The sequence below is a fragment of the Vipera berus genome (assembly GCF_964194415.1).
Source record: "Vipera berus genome assembly, chromosome: 1".
Lineage (NCBI taxonomy): Eukaryota > Metazoa > Chordata > Lepidosauria > Squamata > Viperidae > Vipera > Vipera berus.
In genome coordinates, this window is record NC_138202.1 from 153,511,304 (window position 1) to 153,525,700 (window position 14,397).

The 14,397-nt window shown below is 37.7% G+C and overlaps 1 protein-coding gene across 1 annotated transcript in view; it reads right to left on the minus strand.

Annotated features, from left to right (window-relative positions):
* Positions 1-14,397, minus strand: part of KCNH7 (potassium voltage-gated channel subfamily H member 7) — a 321,521-nt gene that overhangs the window by 66,236 nt on the left and 240,888 nt on the right. The window contains exon 7 of the mRNA XM_081314535.1: positions 10,500-10,925. Within this exon, the coding sequence (XP_081170661.1) occupies positions 10,500-10,925 (426 nt within the window). The remainder of the gene's footprint in view (positions 1-10,499; positions 10,926-14,397) is intronic.

A 14,397-nucleotide genomic window follows, 5' to 3' on the forward strand; every position in this document is an offset into this window, starting at 1 on the left:
TGCTCTGTGGAACACTCTTTTTCAGAGACCTGCGTCATCTACAGAGCATTATCTCCAGCCATAGTGTAGACTTAAAAAAACACTCAAAGCAGTCCAGATAATTAACCATAGTAACTGACCCATTATAATCTATTGTTTACACTATAATAACTGCAATAAAATAACTGCCGTTTTCACTGATGAAAATGAGTCAAAATAAATGGTATATAGTAAATAGTATATTTGGTGCAGAGTAAATAGTTGTAAATCTGGAGCACATACTTTAGGCTCGGATTTAAATTGCCTCTCTCCTAAGAACCACTGAATTGGATTTAATTTCTAAATGAAACCCATGTTTTGGGGCTTAGAGGCATTTAAGGTAGAATCCATGTGAATAGGTATATCTGAAGCTCTCTTATCCTGAGCCAGACATTTGACTGAATAACGTCTGTAATGGTTGGAAGGTTTGTCTATCACAAATCTTTCCAGTCATTTCTTGAAATGCCAGGGATTGAATTGGAATTTTCTGCATTACTATTACTATTACTATTACTACTACTACTACAACTACTGCTACTACTATAACAACGACTACTTTAAATGTACATCCTGCCTTTCCCTTGAGTGGTTTATGTGGGGAGACCCCCTCACTTTATTTGCTTGCAGACATATTTCTATATTATTGAGTGACAATCTTTTTCTTATAAGCTTCAAGATCTTTTAGAGAAATGGAATTGAATGGGGAATTATAATTGAATGGAGAGCAAGTTTGGTGAAGTGGTTATAGCATTAGGCCAGAAACTAGGAGACTGTGAGTTCTAGTCCCATCTTAGGCGTGAAGCTAGCTCAGTAACTTGGGTCATTGACTGTCAGGTGCAAATTTATGTGTGAAGGGTTAAAGTTGACTACTTTATTGTATTTTACCGGTCATACAAGAAACTCCCCAGACTGCTTGCCTTCTCTTGGGAACAAACAAATAAGGTCCCATGGAACATAAAGGGGATCATCCCTCAGTCTCTTGCAGCTGTGCAATGACTCATTGGGAAGAAAGTTGACCAGCTCTTCATTATTGCTCTCCAAACAAGGAGAAGACTTGAGATCACCCACAATTGCTCCAGACAGTTGATCCTTGCGAGGAGACCACAAAACAACAGTCTCCAGTGGGTTCAGAGTTCTGGGAGACCAGGAAAAAAAGCCATCTTTCTCAAACCATTGGACACAGGATCCACATATTTTATTTTTAAATCACTCTCGAAAATTGCCTATTAATTGTTTTTTTTTTGCTGTTGTTATTGTTATTATTAGGAACTCTTGGATCAACAAATATGAAAACTGGCTGAATTTCATTCAATCTTTAGTGAAAAGTGTTTTAAATACAGTTTTGATTTAAAAATTTTAAAAAAGTTTTAAAATTTTTTAATTTATTTTTAAAATAAGCAAAAAACAGGTGATTAGAACTTTGATTTTGGAAAGTTACAAATTGACTAAGAGTCCAGAGGGATTTGAAATAAGATTTTAGAATTTATGTTAAGAAGACTTCCCATGAGAAAATGCTTTTGTTTTGAATTATTCTGAAAAAAAAGCATGATAGGTTGAGACATTGAAAGTTGGACATTTGAGGGAACCAGAAGGAATGAAAGATTACATTAATGGAGAACAACACTTAAATTTGACTTACTAATACAAAATGAAGCAAAGTATTTTAATATTAGACATACTGAAGAATGTATTTGAATAATAGTCCCAATAGTTAATTTTAAGAGTGTCTCGCTTTACAGATAGACAGTGTTTAAAAGACATTACAGAAGAGGAACGTGTTTTATCTGACAAGATTGGGGCTGAGCTGAAAGTGGATTTAAAAAGAACAGTCTTAATAATTAAACTTATTAAATTACTTTACTTAAATTATTTAAGAATTAAATTCTTAATAATTAAAAGGGATATACAAGTGATAAACCAAGACAGTGACCTGGATAATTTTCCTATTTATATATTTCTTTTGCTTTTCTTTACTATATTCTAATTTTTCTTTCTTTTCTATTTTATCTTTCTATTTTTTCTTTTCTCCACCTTCTATTTTTATTCTTGTTTTCGTCTGCACTAGTTTTTATCTTTACAGTTGTAATTTTTAATAAAATTTACTATTAAAAAGGGGTCTTGCATGTGTGTAGCCTCCCATGACTGTCCCTTCTATTTTCAAGATGGCATATATAATACATAAAATTTAACAGCTGAAAACATGTACAGTGTTAACGGGACAAGCCATTTCATCCCCCCTAAGTGCAATTATAATGTTTTATTAAAACTTTGGGCATTTTATACATAGATCATAGGAGCAATAATTTGGAAATAAGAAATAAGTGTTCCCTTCTTTTAAAATAACTTGAACATAACACGTTCTATTTATACCGGTCTTGTAACTTTCTCCCTGCAACAATGCAAGATGCTAGACCACAGCAGCAATTTATTGTATTATTGCCACATCAGGGCAGTGCCACAAATTAAGAAAAAGGAAGTGAAGTCAGCATCTGCTGTTGAAAAATACTGCTATGTTTCATTTAGGTTTTTATCCTCCGGGGCTTCCCAAACCTGAGAAAATTACCCAGAATTGGGTAAAAGTGTTTTTATTTTGGGTAAGGACACATGTACCAATAACAACAGAGACATTTAAATTGACTTAAAGACAGCCTCATGTACTAAAATATATTCAAAAATTTCCCAAGTATTCCTATAAGACAAAAAATGGGTGAAATTACCAATAATAATTTATTGATATGACATAAACATCATTCAGTAATGTTGTTTTATAACATAGGTAGTCTTTGAATTAATACCATTTGATTCAGTGTCTGTTCAAAATTATGATAGTTCTAAAGTAAGGGACTGACGGCCGGTCCTTCAAGTTTGAGAAGACTTTCTGATAAGTGGTTTTGAGTAGGACTGTCCTAGACCCTATACAGGAATACATTAGGGAGCATCCTTCACAAAGGTATAAATAAGAAGATAATTTTTATAAGGATCAAAAGCTGTAAACACCCAGCATTTGTTCGCTGCAATGTCATTCCTTCTAAGAAATCCATTACAAGTTTCTGACTGAATGAAATTGCATGATTCTTCCAAAAAGACTTTGTCATGGCACAGATGGACACCGATGGATAGAATTCATAGTGAGAGGGTTCCCTCTATGAGTTATTGAGATGAGAGGGAGAAGATGCCATTATAAATGACAAGTAAAGCTGAGGGAAAGAGAGGTGAGAGAGAGAGGAAAAAAAATAGGTAGATTAAGACTTGATATATTTATTGATAGGGACGTGGTGGCTCAGTGGGTTAGGATGCTGAGCTTGTCGATCAGAAGATCGGCAGTTTGGCGGGTCGAATCCGGAGTGCCGCGTAACAGAGTGAGTGCCTGTTACTCGTCCCAGCTTCTGCCAACCTAGCAGTTTGAAAGCACATAAAAATGCAAGTAGAAAAATAGGGACCCCTACGGTGGGAAGGTAACGTCTAGACGCCAAAGGTGCATGGAACGTCCTCGGACAAGCGCTGGCTCTTTGGCTTTGAAATGGAGATGAGCACCGGCCCCTAGAGTTGGAAACGACTAGCACGCATGTGCGGGGGAAACTTTACCTTTACCTTTATATTTATTGATATATTTTTTCACATGATTCTGTACCTATTTGGAAATGCATATCAGTTTTGTCAGTATTTTCACTTGTATATATTATTAGATCAAGCTATTGGCTCTGGATGTGTCTATATTCGATCCTATCCTGACCCTTTCTTCAATAAGCTTGCTTCTATTTTACTACCAAGTACTGTGTAATAGAGTTTTAAACCAGGGGTTGCATTTAAGTGTTGTTTTTACCTTTTGTAAAAAAAGTTGGAAGCCATTTTCTTTTTATATTTTTTTATACTTTCTGTTTTCTGCACTATCCCATACCTTTCTTTTTTTCCTTTCCTTCTATTTATTCCTCTTTCTGACCATTTATATTTGTTAGTTTTTATCTTCATGTTCTATGAAAACTGATTAAAGTTATTTTTTTTAAAAAAAAACCAGAAATAAAATACATCTCCTTTCACTGTCTGCCTGCTTACCTTCTTGCTAATGGGCAACTTTCCCCTTCTTATAGGTCTTAATCTTTACATCAACACTGGGCAGGAAGGTCTTTTGAAAAGGAGCTTCCTCTTAAAACTATTTATGCACCTGCAAGGAGCACGGCTTATATGGCACTTGTAATATATAAATAAAACCAGATTAAAATTCTGCTTATTGAAATTTGGACAGGCTCTGTCACATGTAAGAGGGATCTTCCCTAGAGGTCTAGAACCCAGGTCTACAGCAAAGTTACTCCTGACTGAAGGAAGGAAATCCCCCCCGAATTGTGACAGAAATCAGTGATTGCTAATAACCCAAGTACATCTAAATTAATTTGGTCCCACTTTTTGCAGACCCTTTCTTGCTTAATAATGTTATGTCTCTTTAATTACATTGTTCTGTTTCCCCCTTCTTCAGTGAAGTAGGGGGGATCGTATTTCTTCCCTTTCTTTGGAAGATAAATGTCTTACAGTACATAACATTTTCACCCCAATGTAATGAAGTTTATCAAAAGTTTCCTTATAATGCTCATATAAATAACAGCACAAGAAATGGTCTGCAACTCTGGACTTTTGAATTCATTTTATGCTAACAAGTATGCATACTCTTTGAAAGCTTTATAATGAAATTTCACCTAACCCAAGGGATTCTTTTACACTTGTCATGGAGAAATAAAAATGATCTTTGTGGGTCAGATAACTTAATCTTATTTCTGTAAAGTTTCCTGATTTCTAAATCTAGTTAGTTTAAAAGAGATTACAGATTCAGGATATTTGAATATTTTCCTATGTTCATCCTTGGAAGCCCCATTCAAGTTTCCATCTTACACAATAGGAATAAGAAAAACATTATATATATAAATATCCATCCATCCTGACAAATAACTCAAGATGGCGAACATATCTGACACACTCCTTCTATTTTCTCCACAACAACAACCTCGTGAGGTGAATTTGGCTGAGAGAGAGTGACTGGCTCAAAGTCACCCAGGTGGCTTTCGTGACTAAGGTGGGCATCCTTCTCTGTTGCCCCTTTCACGCAAGGTTTCCTCAAGAAAAGTCAGTGACTTATGTTTTTTGGGGACCAGATGAAGATCTTTTTTTAATTGCAGGGCCTTTTAATTTAAACAATTTTCTTTTTATCAGAACTGAAATATTGTGCTTGTCACAACATCTTAAAAGTAGAAATGATGTTATGCATCATTTCTACTTTAAAGAAGTTGTGATAAGCACAACATGCATAAGATAGATTTTATATTTATATTTTTGAATTGTACCTATACAGTAACCCACTGGCCTAAATAGTAGGTTATAAATATTACAATTCAGAAGAACCTGGTGCAACTTTCAGAGAACGTAATTGTATTTATGGGTTAGCAGGGATTATTACAATTTTCCTTTATTTCTAATCTCTCGGCTTTGTTTAAAAGATCTCTAAATGTATACATGGAATGACATACCTACTGTGTTCAATACTCGAAGCAGGTATTTTACTAACACCCTCTTCTTCTATTACTGCTGTGCCAGGTTGCTAAACAGCTGATCAGTGCACTGGTAGTAGGGACCCAACTCCATAACCACTCCCAACTCTCCAGATGGACTCCTTGTCATCCTCGAGTCGTTTGCCTGCACCCCTATTCTGGGCTGCAATTTGCACGTGCAAATCGTTGCAATCTGCACGTACAAATTGTTATTTATTTCAGTTTAAGATATGCTGGGGTAATTGCATTTCTGTTTTTAATGTTTTTTATATTAAGTCACAAGGAGTCCCAAGATTTTGTGATTTTTAAATAAACAAATGAAAATAATAATAATAATAGAGTAGGTTAGTCAGTTGGTTAAAGAACTAACTCAAAAGTCAAGGATCCCTCTTAGCTAGACAGAGTCCATGAACATGTTTCTGGTTAATATCTAGTGCCCCAGGAGCTTTTTAAGTGCTTGCCTGGATATTTCTGCCTACTACAGGTAGTCCTAACCATTCATTTAGTGACCATTCAAAATTACAATGGGACTGGAAAAAAGTAACTTATGACCGCTTTTCAAATTTAGGACCGCTGCAGCATCCCCCACAGTCACATGATTAAAATTCTGACACTTTTCAACCTCAACTCATATTTATGACGGCCACAGGGTCCTGGGATCGTGTGATTTTTGTGACCTTCTGACAAGCAAAGTCAACGGGGAAGCCAGATTCACTTAACAATTGCATTACCAACTTAACAACAGCAGTGATTCACTTAACGACGGTGTCAAGAGAAGTACTAAAATGGAGTAAAATTCTCTTAACGTCTTGTTTAGCAATGAAAATTTTGGGCTCAATTGTGGTGGCAAGTCGGATGGCAATATATGTGCTGGTCAACTCACTAAACACACGTTATATGTAACACAACTGCTTGTTACTGTGCGGGTCCCTTTTTTGAGCATGCTTTCTCTGAGGGCAGAAAATGCTTCTGCATGTTTGGTATTAGGAAGGATTTAATCAGGAGCCCGGACAAAATCAGGACAAAAATGACTGCTTGGAGGAGACTGATGAGAGTTATTCCAGCTCCTGATATATACACACCTTCTTCTCAGTTCTGATTACTGAAGCTTTCAGGAGTGTTAATTACTATTCAACTTTCATTGTCCAAAATAAAGGTGTTCCTTTGATTTATAATGATGGCTGCTAGATTGAAGGGCAGCATATATTAGGAGATGACAATGCCCTAATCTGATTGTAAAACTTACTTTTGAAGTATTTGCATTTGAACAAATGCATTCTAATTTTTTTAAAAAAAAAACACACACAAATGTAGAGTCTAGCCATTTTCTTTTTACTCAGAAAGCTTTTTTTTTAAACTGTTGAGCTTTTTCTTGTGCCCAGTTAGCTTTCCTTTCCTCCCCCCCCCCCCGCCACCCCGTCATCTATTTGAATTAGCTGGTTTTTATCGTTTTGCATTGGGGTAAAGCTGTACTTTTTATGATCGATGGAAAGTGTCCTAAGCACCATAGGAAGTTTTGTTTTTTTTACTCTAAGGGTAAAAAGGGAGATCCAACCTCAAAAATTCCCCCTTCCAATTACTGCAGAAGTTTCAATGGCGCATATCATTTAAATGCCATTTCTGATAAAAACAAACAAACATGATCTTACGTGAGCATGTCAGGAATTGAATCCAAAGAAAGCATGGACCTCTAGGATTCACAGCCTTCTCATTCTGCTGACATGTTCCTAGTTCTGGGGGAAAAAATCACTAACTCAGGAATTGCTATATATAACTTCCATCCCTTGCAGTCACTGAGAAAAAAAAATGTAAAACGAAGGGGGTAAAGCTCTTTTCACTCTCAAAAAATGGGCAAGAAAACAGCTACGGTAGCCCTTTCCTTTCTACTTGGTAGTGGATATTTAATATTGTTACATTGTTCGATAAATATGTTCTCAAGTCAAGCTTGACTCCTTATGTTTTTTTTCATTCTCAGCGTAACATATAGTCAAGAGTATTCCCTTAGCAGTCTCCGATGCAAGTACTAAATCAATCTAAACCTATTTTAGTCTCTAAGCCCACAAACTCAGCCACGTGCTAAATTATTAGGAAATAAAAGTTCTCACTGAGCTATGCGCAATAAACTTGATATTTATTATTAATTACTGATATCTCTTAGCCATCCTGTTCTAGAAGAGGTTCAAAATACTCCAAGATATATGGCTTTATACTTAATCTGAACTAGAAACTATTCCTTGTAGGTAAAAAGTGGGTCAGGCTATATCTACCATGTGGGTCATGCTTGGTTCATAATTTTTGTTCAAAATTATTCCCCATGTCGTCTAATACTAACCATCCATTTTAATGTTCCACTCTGTATTACTTTTTAAAAATTGCATTTGTGCTCCTTGAGGCTGACTATCCTGACTTACGACAGAGCAATCTGCATCCTAAAATTATTATGTGGGATCTCTGATTTGACTTCTTATTGTTAAATAAAGACCTAAAAGGAATCTGTCTGCAATTTCGGTGTGAACAAATTGGGATCTTCCAGCAAAATGAACTTTGCAGAATCACAGATGGGCAGCAGTGAAGAACTTGAAAGAAAATTTTAGTGGGAAAGCTGTTTTCGAGATGAAGCATACATTTGGAAAACCATTTTTTTAAAAAAAACAGTAGATATTAGGATAGCTGACTTTTTAACCAACGTACATATTAGGAGCACTTCAGTTTTTTTTTTAAAAAAACTATGTTTGGGGATTTTGGGTAGTAAGCTGTATATATTAAGGAAAGTTGTGAATGTTAGGAGTGTGATTTTCCAGTCTCTTTTTAAATCATTTTTAAATGGTTATTATAGAATAGAATAATTAGCATATTCCTAAAAAGCTGAGATAGAGCAAATTAAGACTGATTCATACATTCTTACAGAAAGACATTGCACAACCACAGGGAAAACAAGCATTATCATCTAGAAATGTCTATTTAATATCTTTGCCATAAATCTCATTCTTTTAAGTTGTACGCTAGCATAACATTTCAAAAACTGCAATTTTAAGTGAATCCACAGGAGCCTCCCACCATTAGGCCAAGAATTATAATCAGTCATCTACTTTTTTTCCCCAGTAGGCTGATACACAAACAGACTTATACAGGTGGTGTGGCTGGTAACATTCAGCTTATTATCTTGTGGCCTTTCTAAAAACAGCTTGAAGTCAAGACTTTCTGAGCCTTGGAGAACCTCCTGGTGAAGCCTCTGAAAGCAATGCCATTTCATAAAAAGACTGGTTGACAAAGCTGTTAGCAGGGGTCTTTATTATAGGAGGACCTTGTGACAGTAGGGATTTAAAAAAAGACTCAATAACTAAGGTTGCAATTAGAGTAAGAGATAATACTGCTGACCTATATTCACAATCATTCTCATGATAGGGGAATTATCACTGGAATATTATGCTGATCAAGAACAAAAAAATAAAAATAAAATAAGCAGCAGCCCTGAAAAGGGGTAATTCAGAAAGTCACCAAAGTTCACTCTTATGCAGTAACTAATAGAAGAGCTATGCTAATAAAAAATAGTAGTATAGTAGTAGTAGCAATAATTGTAGTAGTAGTAGTAGCAGCAGCATCACAATAACTGGACATGCATCTACAAGGAAAGAGGGAAGATTTTTCCAGACTGATTCATTCATTCATTCATTCATTCATTCATTCATTCATTCATTCATTCATTCATTCATTCATTCCTATTTATATCCCACCCTTCTCCGAAGACTCAGGGTGGCTTACAATTTAAAGCACAAATCAATGTGCTTAGCAATAGCCTTCATTCTATGTATATGCCTGCTTATTAGGGCTTCCCCCCCCAAAGCGGCATTATTACAAAGTCAGCTTATCGCCCCCAACAATCTGGGTCCTCATTTTACCTACCTCGGAAGGATGGAAGGCTGAGTCAACCTTGAGCCTGGTGGGATGCAAACCTGCACTAATTGCAGGCAGCTGGTGTTACTTAAGGAGGCATTAGCCCACTGCTCCACCAAGGCTCTTAAGCTGAATCTGACCCATATGATGTACCAACTAACTTTAGGGATGTTGTTTACGCAGGAAGTCTGAACACAAGAAAGGATTCTTTTCCCTACCTTTGTCTATACTCTAAAAGTTAATTCAGGAAATGATAAGTGGGGGGGCCAGGCTTCATCTGTTTTGAGGTTTCTCCTACCTCTTACTTGCCAAAACCAGAAGAAGACCAAGCATTTCTTGGTTTTGGTGAGTCCTGAAGGTGGAGGTCTCAATCTTCTCTAGCAGTGCTCAACAAAGCCAGAAGATGGGTAGGTGCTACGCTGAACAAGCAACCATGCTACATATTGAAGTAGCTTGGGGGAGTGGGGAGTGTTGCCTGAAATGTCATTGGAGGGACACACATCATCCAAGGTTTGCATATCCTTGAAGAAAAGCAATGTCCATTCAGAGAGGACAAGGCTGCTTCATCAACTTGCTTCTTCCCTCACATTGAGGAGTTGAGGCCAAGTGTTTTAATACAGAGTTCTTTATCATGGTTAGGCACGGATGGAGACTTGAACCTGAATCTCTCCAGTCAACATCCAACATATAGTAGACACTTTTATGCAGACACACAATAGTTACACAGACTACCACACACATACATACTCCACATTGCTGGTGTGGGAGAAAAAAATATATTTTGTCCATATCCTGGTTTGTGAAGCTCAGACAAAATGGGAAACTACAATTTGTTGTAAGTTAGACTATTCAGCTCTCTTCCTTGTACTTGCAAACAAAATGGGGAAGGTGGTGAACAATCACACTTTGGGATTATTTCTGAACTGAGATGACAGCTGCCTTCCATTTCTTATGGCAGTCGGCAAATGTTTCATAATATCTGCTCTTGAGCATGTACATATGGGATGACACATACATTAAAATCAAGCAAGTTGTGTGCTTTGTTGAGCTTACCTCATCCGAGCCAGATCCAAAGATCAGCAGGTCAAAAGGTATTGCAGCAACCATGTCAATCAGGAACCAGCCTTTGAAGTAGTGAATTGCTATTCTTGCCGGATCACTTACCACTTCTTCATTCTGGTTGACATATGTTGTTCGGAAGTTTATGAGAATGTCAATGATAAACATAATATCCACAATTAAGTCTACCATGTTCAAGGGATTGCAGGAATAGCCACACACTCGCCTCTTCTGTTCTTCGCTGTCATTGAGAAGGAAAGCTGCAGAGTAAGGGGTGAAGATGGCAGTGTAGATCACAAGCAGTAAAATGAGCCAGTCCCAGACTGCTTTGAAAGGACTGTAGTGCAATATCGTAAACTTGTTGATGCGAGGCGTTTGGAGCTTATATTCTGGTAGTACATCAGCTCCCAAAGATAGGACCTTGGAAAGTAAAGGAAAAGGAAAAACAACAACCAAACAATCCAGTGAGTAAAGTAGAAATTGAACAAACAAACCGTGAAACAAATACATCTATTTCTGAATAACATTTCTGAAAAGGCAATGCAAGATAATTGCACTGAATTTAGAACGGGCAATGTGGTTTTAAAATTATTATTATTGTTGTTGTCATTATTATTTATTACTAGTATCTATTTGACAGAGACACATCAATAAAATTCTTGAGGTTGAAAGTAAATGAGAATTACTAGGAAAGGACAAAAAAAATGACCGAACACTCTGTATAACTCTCCTGCTGTCTATAAACCAACAACCACTTGGTCTCTGTACCTCAGAACCATTTCTGAAGTGATAGATGGATGGATAATCCTAGGCCAGAGATGTCTCCCGAAAACAGCCCAAAGCTAGTTGCCCCACAAAAGGATCTTCTCATGTCGCCACCCCTGCTGCTTTCCCAGTGCTAATTCCTAATTCCCTTGGGAAACAAACATGCTCCTCTTGATTACATATTCCATTTGCCATCTTTTTTCTCTTAAGTATTAAGCAATAGCTTCTTTGTCTCTCCTCGTGTGAGTCTTGTTGCCCACCTGCTGTACAAACGGAGGCGGTTGTACGACAGATGTTTGAGTGCATGATTGTGGATAACTGGATAGCTAGTGTGTGAGATATTGGGAACAGGACTAATCAGGACAGTCCACTTCCTGTTTACAGTTGCTTCAGTGGCTTGGTCTATCCATAGCACCAACAATAATATTTTGTTATGGCACATTGAGCAACCAGAATGGCTTAGTTCATAAACTATACTATGCTATAATGAATAGCTAGTTTTACACTTTATAAAGTAAAGGTAAAGGTTCCCCCGCACATGTGTGCTAGTTGTTTCCGACTCTAGGGGCCGGTGCTCATCTCTGTTTCAAAGCCGAAGAGCCAGTACTTGTCCGAGGACATCTCCGTGGTCATGTGGCCGGCATGACTAGGCGCCAAAGGCTCACGGAACGCTGTTACCTTCCCACTGTAGTGGTCCCTATTTTTCTACTTGCATTTTTTACATGCTTTCGAACTGCTAGGTTGGCAGAAGCTGGGACGAGTAACAGGCGCTCAGTCTGTTACGCGGCACTCGGGACACCTTATACCATGATGCAAATGGCACGATCCTTATCGTTATATGTAAGCCAGGCCAAAATGTGGTGCATTTTATAAATAGATAAGCTAGACCTGCACAAGACATTTTAATACCAGAGGCAATCCTCAGGGTCAAACCTTTCAGATTACCCTACCATGTTAGCCATAATTTAAAATGTGAGGGGAAGCAGACTTGTTTTGGTGCCTGGGGCTCCTACACACAAACTGGAAGGAACAAGAAGCCCATGGCAATAATAGCATGAGTATTATGAGCTCCCTGAGCTGCAAGAACCTGGATGACCATTAGAGCATCCCCAGTCCATGGACCAGTACCAGCCCATAGCATGCCAGCAACTAGTCTGCACAAACAAGCAAAGCCCCATCCGCGGGATGCAGGCAGCGCACAAAACCATGCACTCTCCGGTCCACGGAAAAACCTCTCTCCAAGGAACTGGTCCCTGGTACCCAAAAGGTTGGGGACCTCTGCATCAGAGAATTAGATTGCACTGTATTTCTGCCATCTAGTGATCACTCTCAGTATGTTCTGAGACTGCGAGGCTGGCCTGCTTCCACCGGTTGCTCAGCTTTCACCTACCTTGCCACTTCCAAACACCTTAAGAGTCACTGAGAGTGTGGCCATGTAAGTTTACTCTTCAATAATAGGTCAGCGATCAGGTGAGCTGTGTACCTACCTACGCAGTCTGCTGCAACTTCAAGACAACTTACACAGCACTCTCCCTTCTGATGTCAGAGAGAGCTCTCGTGCTGGACAGCAGGACTAGGTCAAGCACTTGAAAAAAGGGCTTTTGAAAACTTTAAAGCACTCATATTCTTTGTAAAGGACAGACTTTGCTGCAGTAAGTTCATGTTTTGTTGTGGAATAAAGTGCAGTTGGGCTGACACTGCACTGACAATAGCATCCAACCTTGAGATCTTTCTCTAGGTCAGAAGTAAGAAGGCTTGTGATAGTTGCAGGCTGATATTGGGTGACCAAGAACTGCAGCAGGTAGGGTGATGATGCAAAATGGAAAGACCTTTCCATGGCTTTTCTCTTTTTTTTCCCCCTTGAGTTTCTTAGGGGTCTTTTTTTCCTCATTTTATGCATGATATTCAACCTGTTTTATTGCTTTAAATATTTCAGCCTCTTCAAAATCTACTAGTTTTCAGCCACTGTGTTCATAACTGGCTTACAGAAAGGTACTGAATGATTTCGGCGTCACAACGGGTTTTCTACAATTGGAGGGGGGGGGGAAGAGGAAAAAGTGCCACCGTAATTACTTAAAAAAGACATTCTTTAAGCTGAAAAGCAGGTTGATCCTTCTACTGTCATTTTTTTTGTGTTAAAGGTGAAGACTCCTTCGAATTGAACTCGACTCCTGGTGATTTTCATTTTTTTGGCCACAATACAGAAGATCTTCAAATGCCTCCTTCTGAAATGTTTTTGTGAGTTTTCAATCTAGCCTGATTCATTTTTAGTCCCCATCCCAGCAGTAACCAAGCAAACCCGGGTTGGCTTTTAAGTCCAGGTGATGCTACTTGCTGCTGCCTCGTGCTGAGCTTGCCATTTTCATTAGTGCCTGTTTTCTTTAGATCAGCTGATTGTCTTACAAAAATCAAGAGAAGCCATAATTATTTTCTACTTTGCCTCCACTAAAATCATCAAGACTCCTCAGCCAAGCCATTATTTTTTATTTTTCTGTCAAAAGAACATGATTAATAGCTGTACTCACCCTATTCTCCTACAGGAAAACCTGACGTGAAAATTCAGTTGCTAAATGTGTAACAAATTCAGGTGCACAACTGAATATTAAGATAACAGTTACCTCCACCACCACCACCCCCAGTGGTTAAGGGAGGGGAGAACTTTAAGATTATATTAACTTTTAGAACAACAGCAAAGAAAATAATTTTGATCTTTATTGTACTTCACTTGGAGTACAGCCTTCTTTCAGTACAAAACAATTGAATTTATATAGAGAGGGTTGTTAACTGCAAAATGTGCCCAACAGTATTTTAGTAGTAGCCATCTCCAGTCCTATTTGGCTGCATTCATGCACAAAATCACAAGCAAATCTGTTGTAAATTAAGTTCTAGTTCCAAAACAAAATAGTTCCAGCTATACTGAAAATACCACCAGATCCATGGTAGTAACACTGACTATATTTAAGATATTGAATTTCTTATAGATTCCACTAATTAATTTGCCAACAAAACATACAGATATGTAAATATGCACGCTGAAAAGAACCACTACATTCAAATGCATCTCTTTTGTTAACTCTTAAAAATAGTGATAATCTAATGAATTAAAGCAAAAGTGGATGACTAGAAT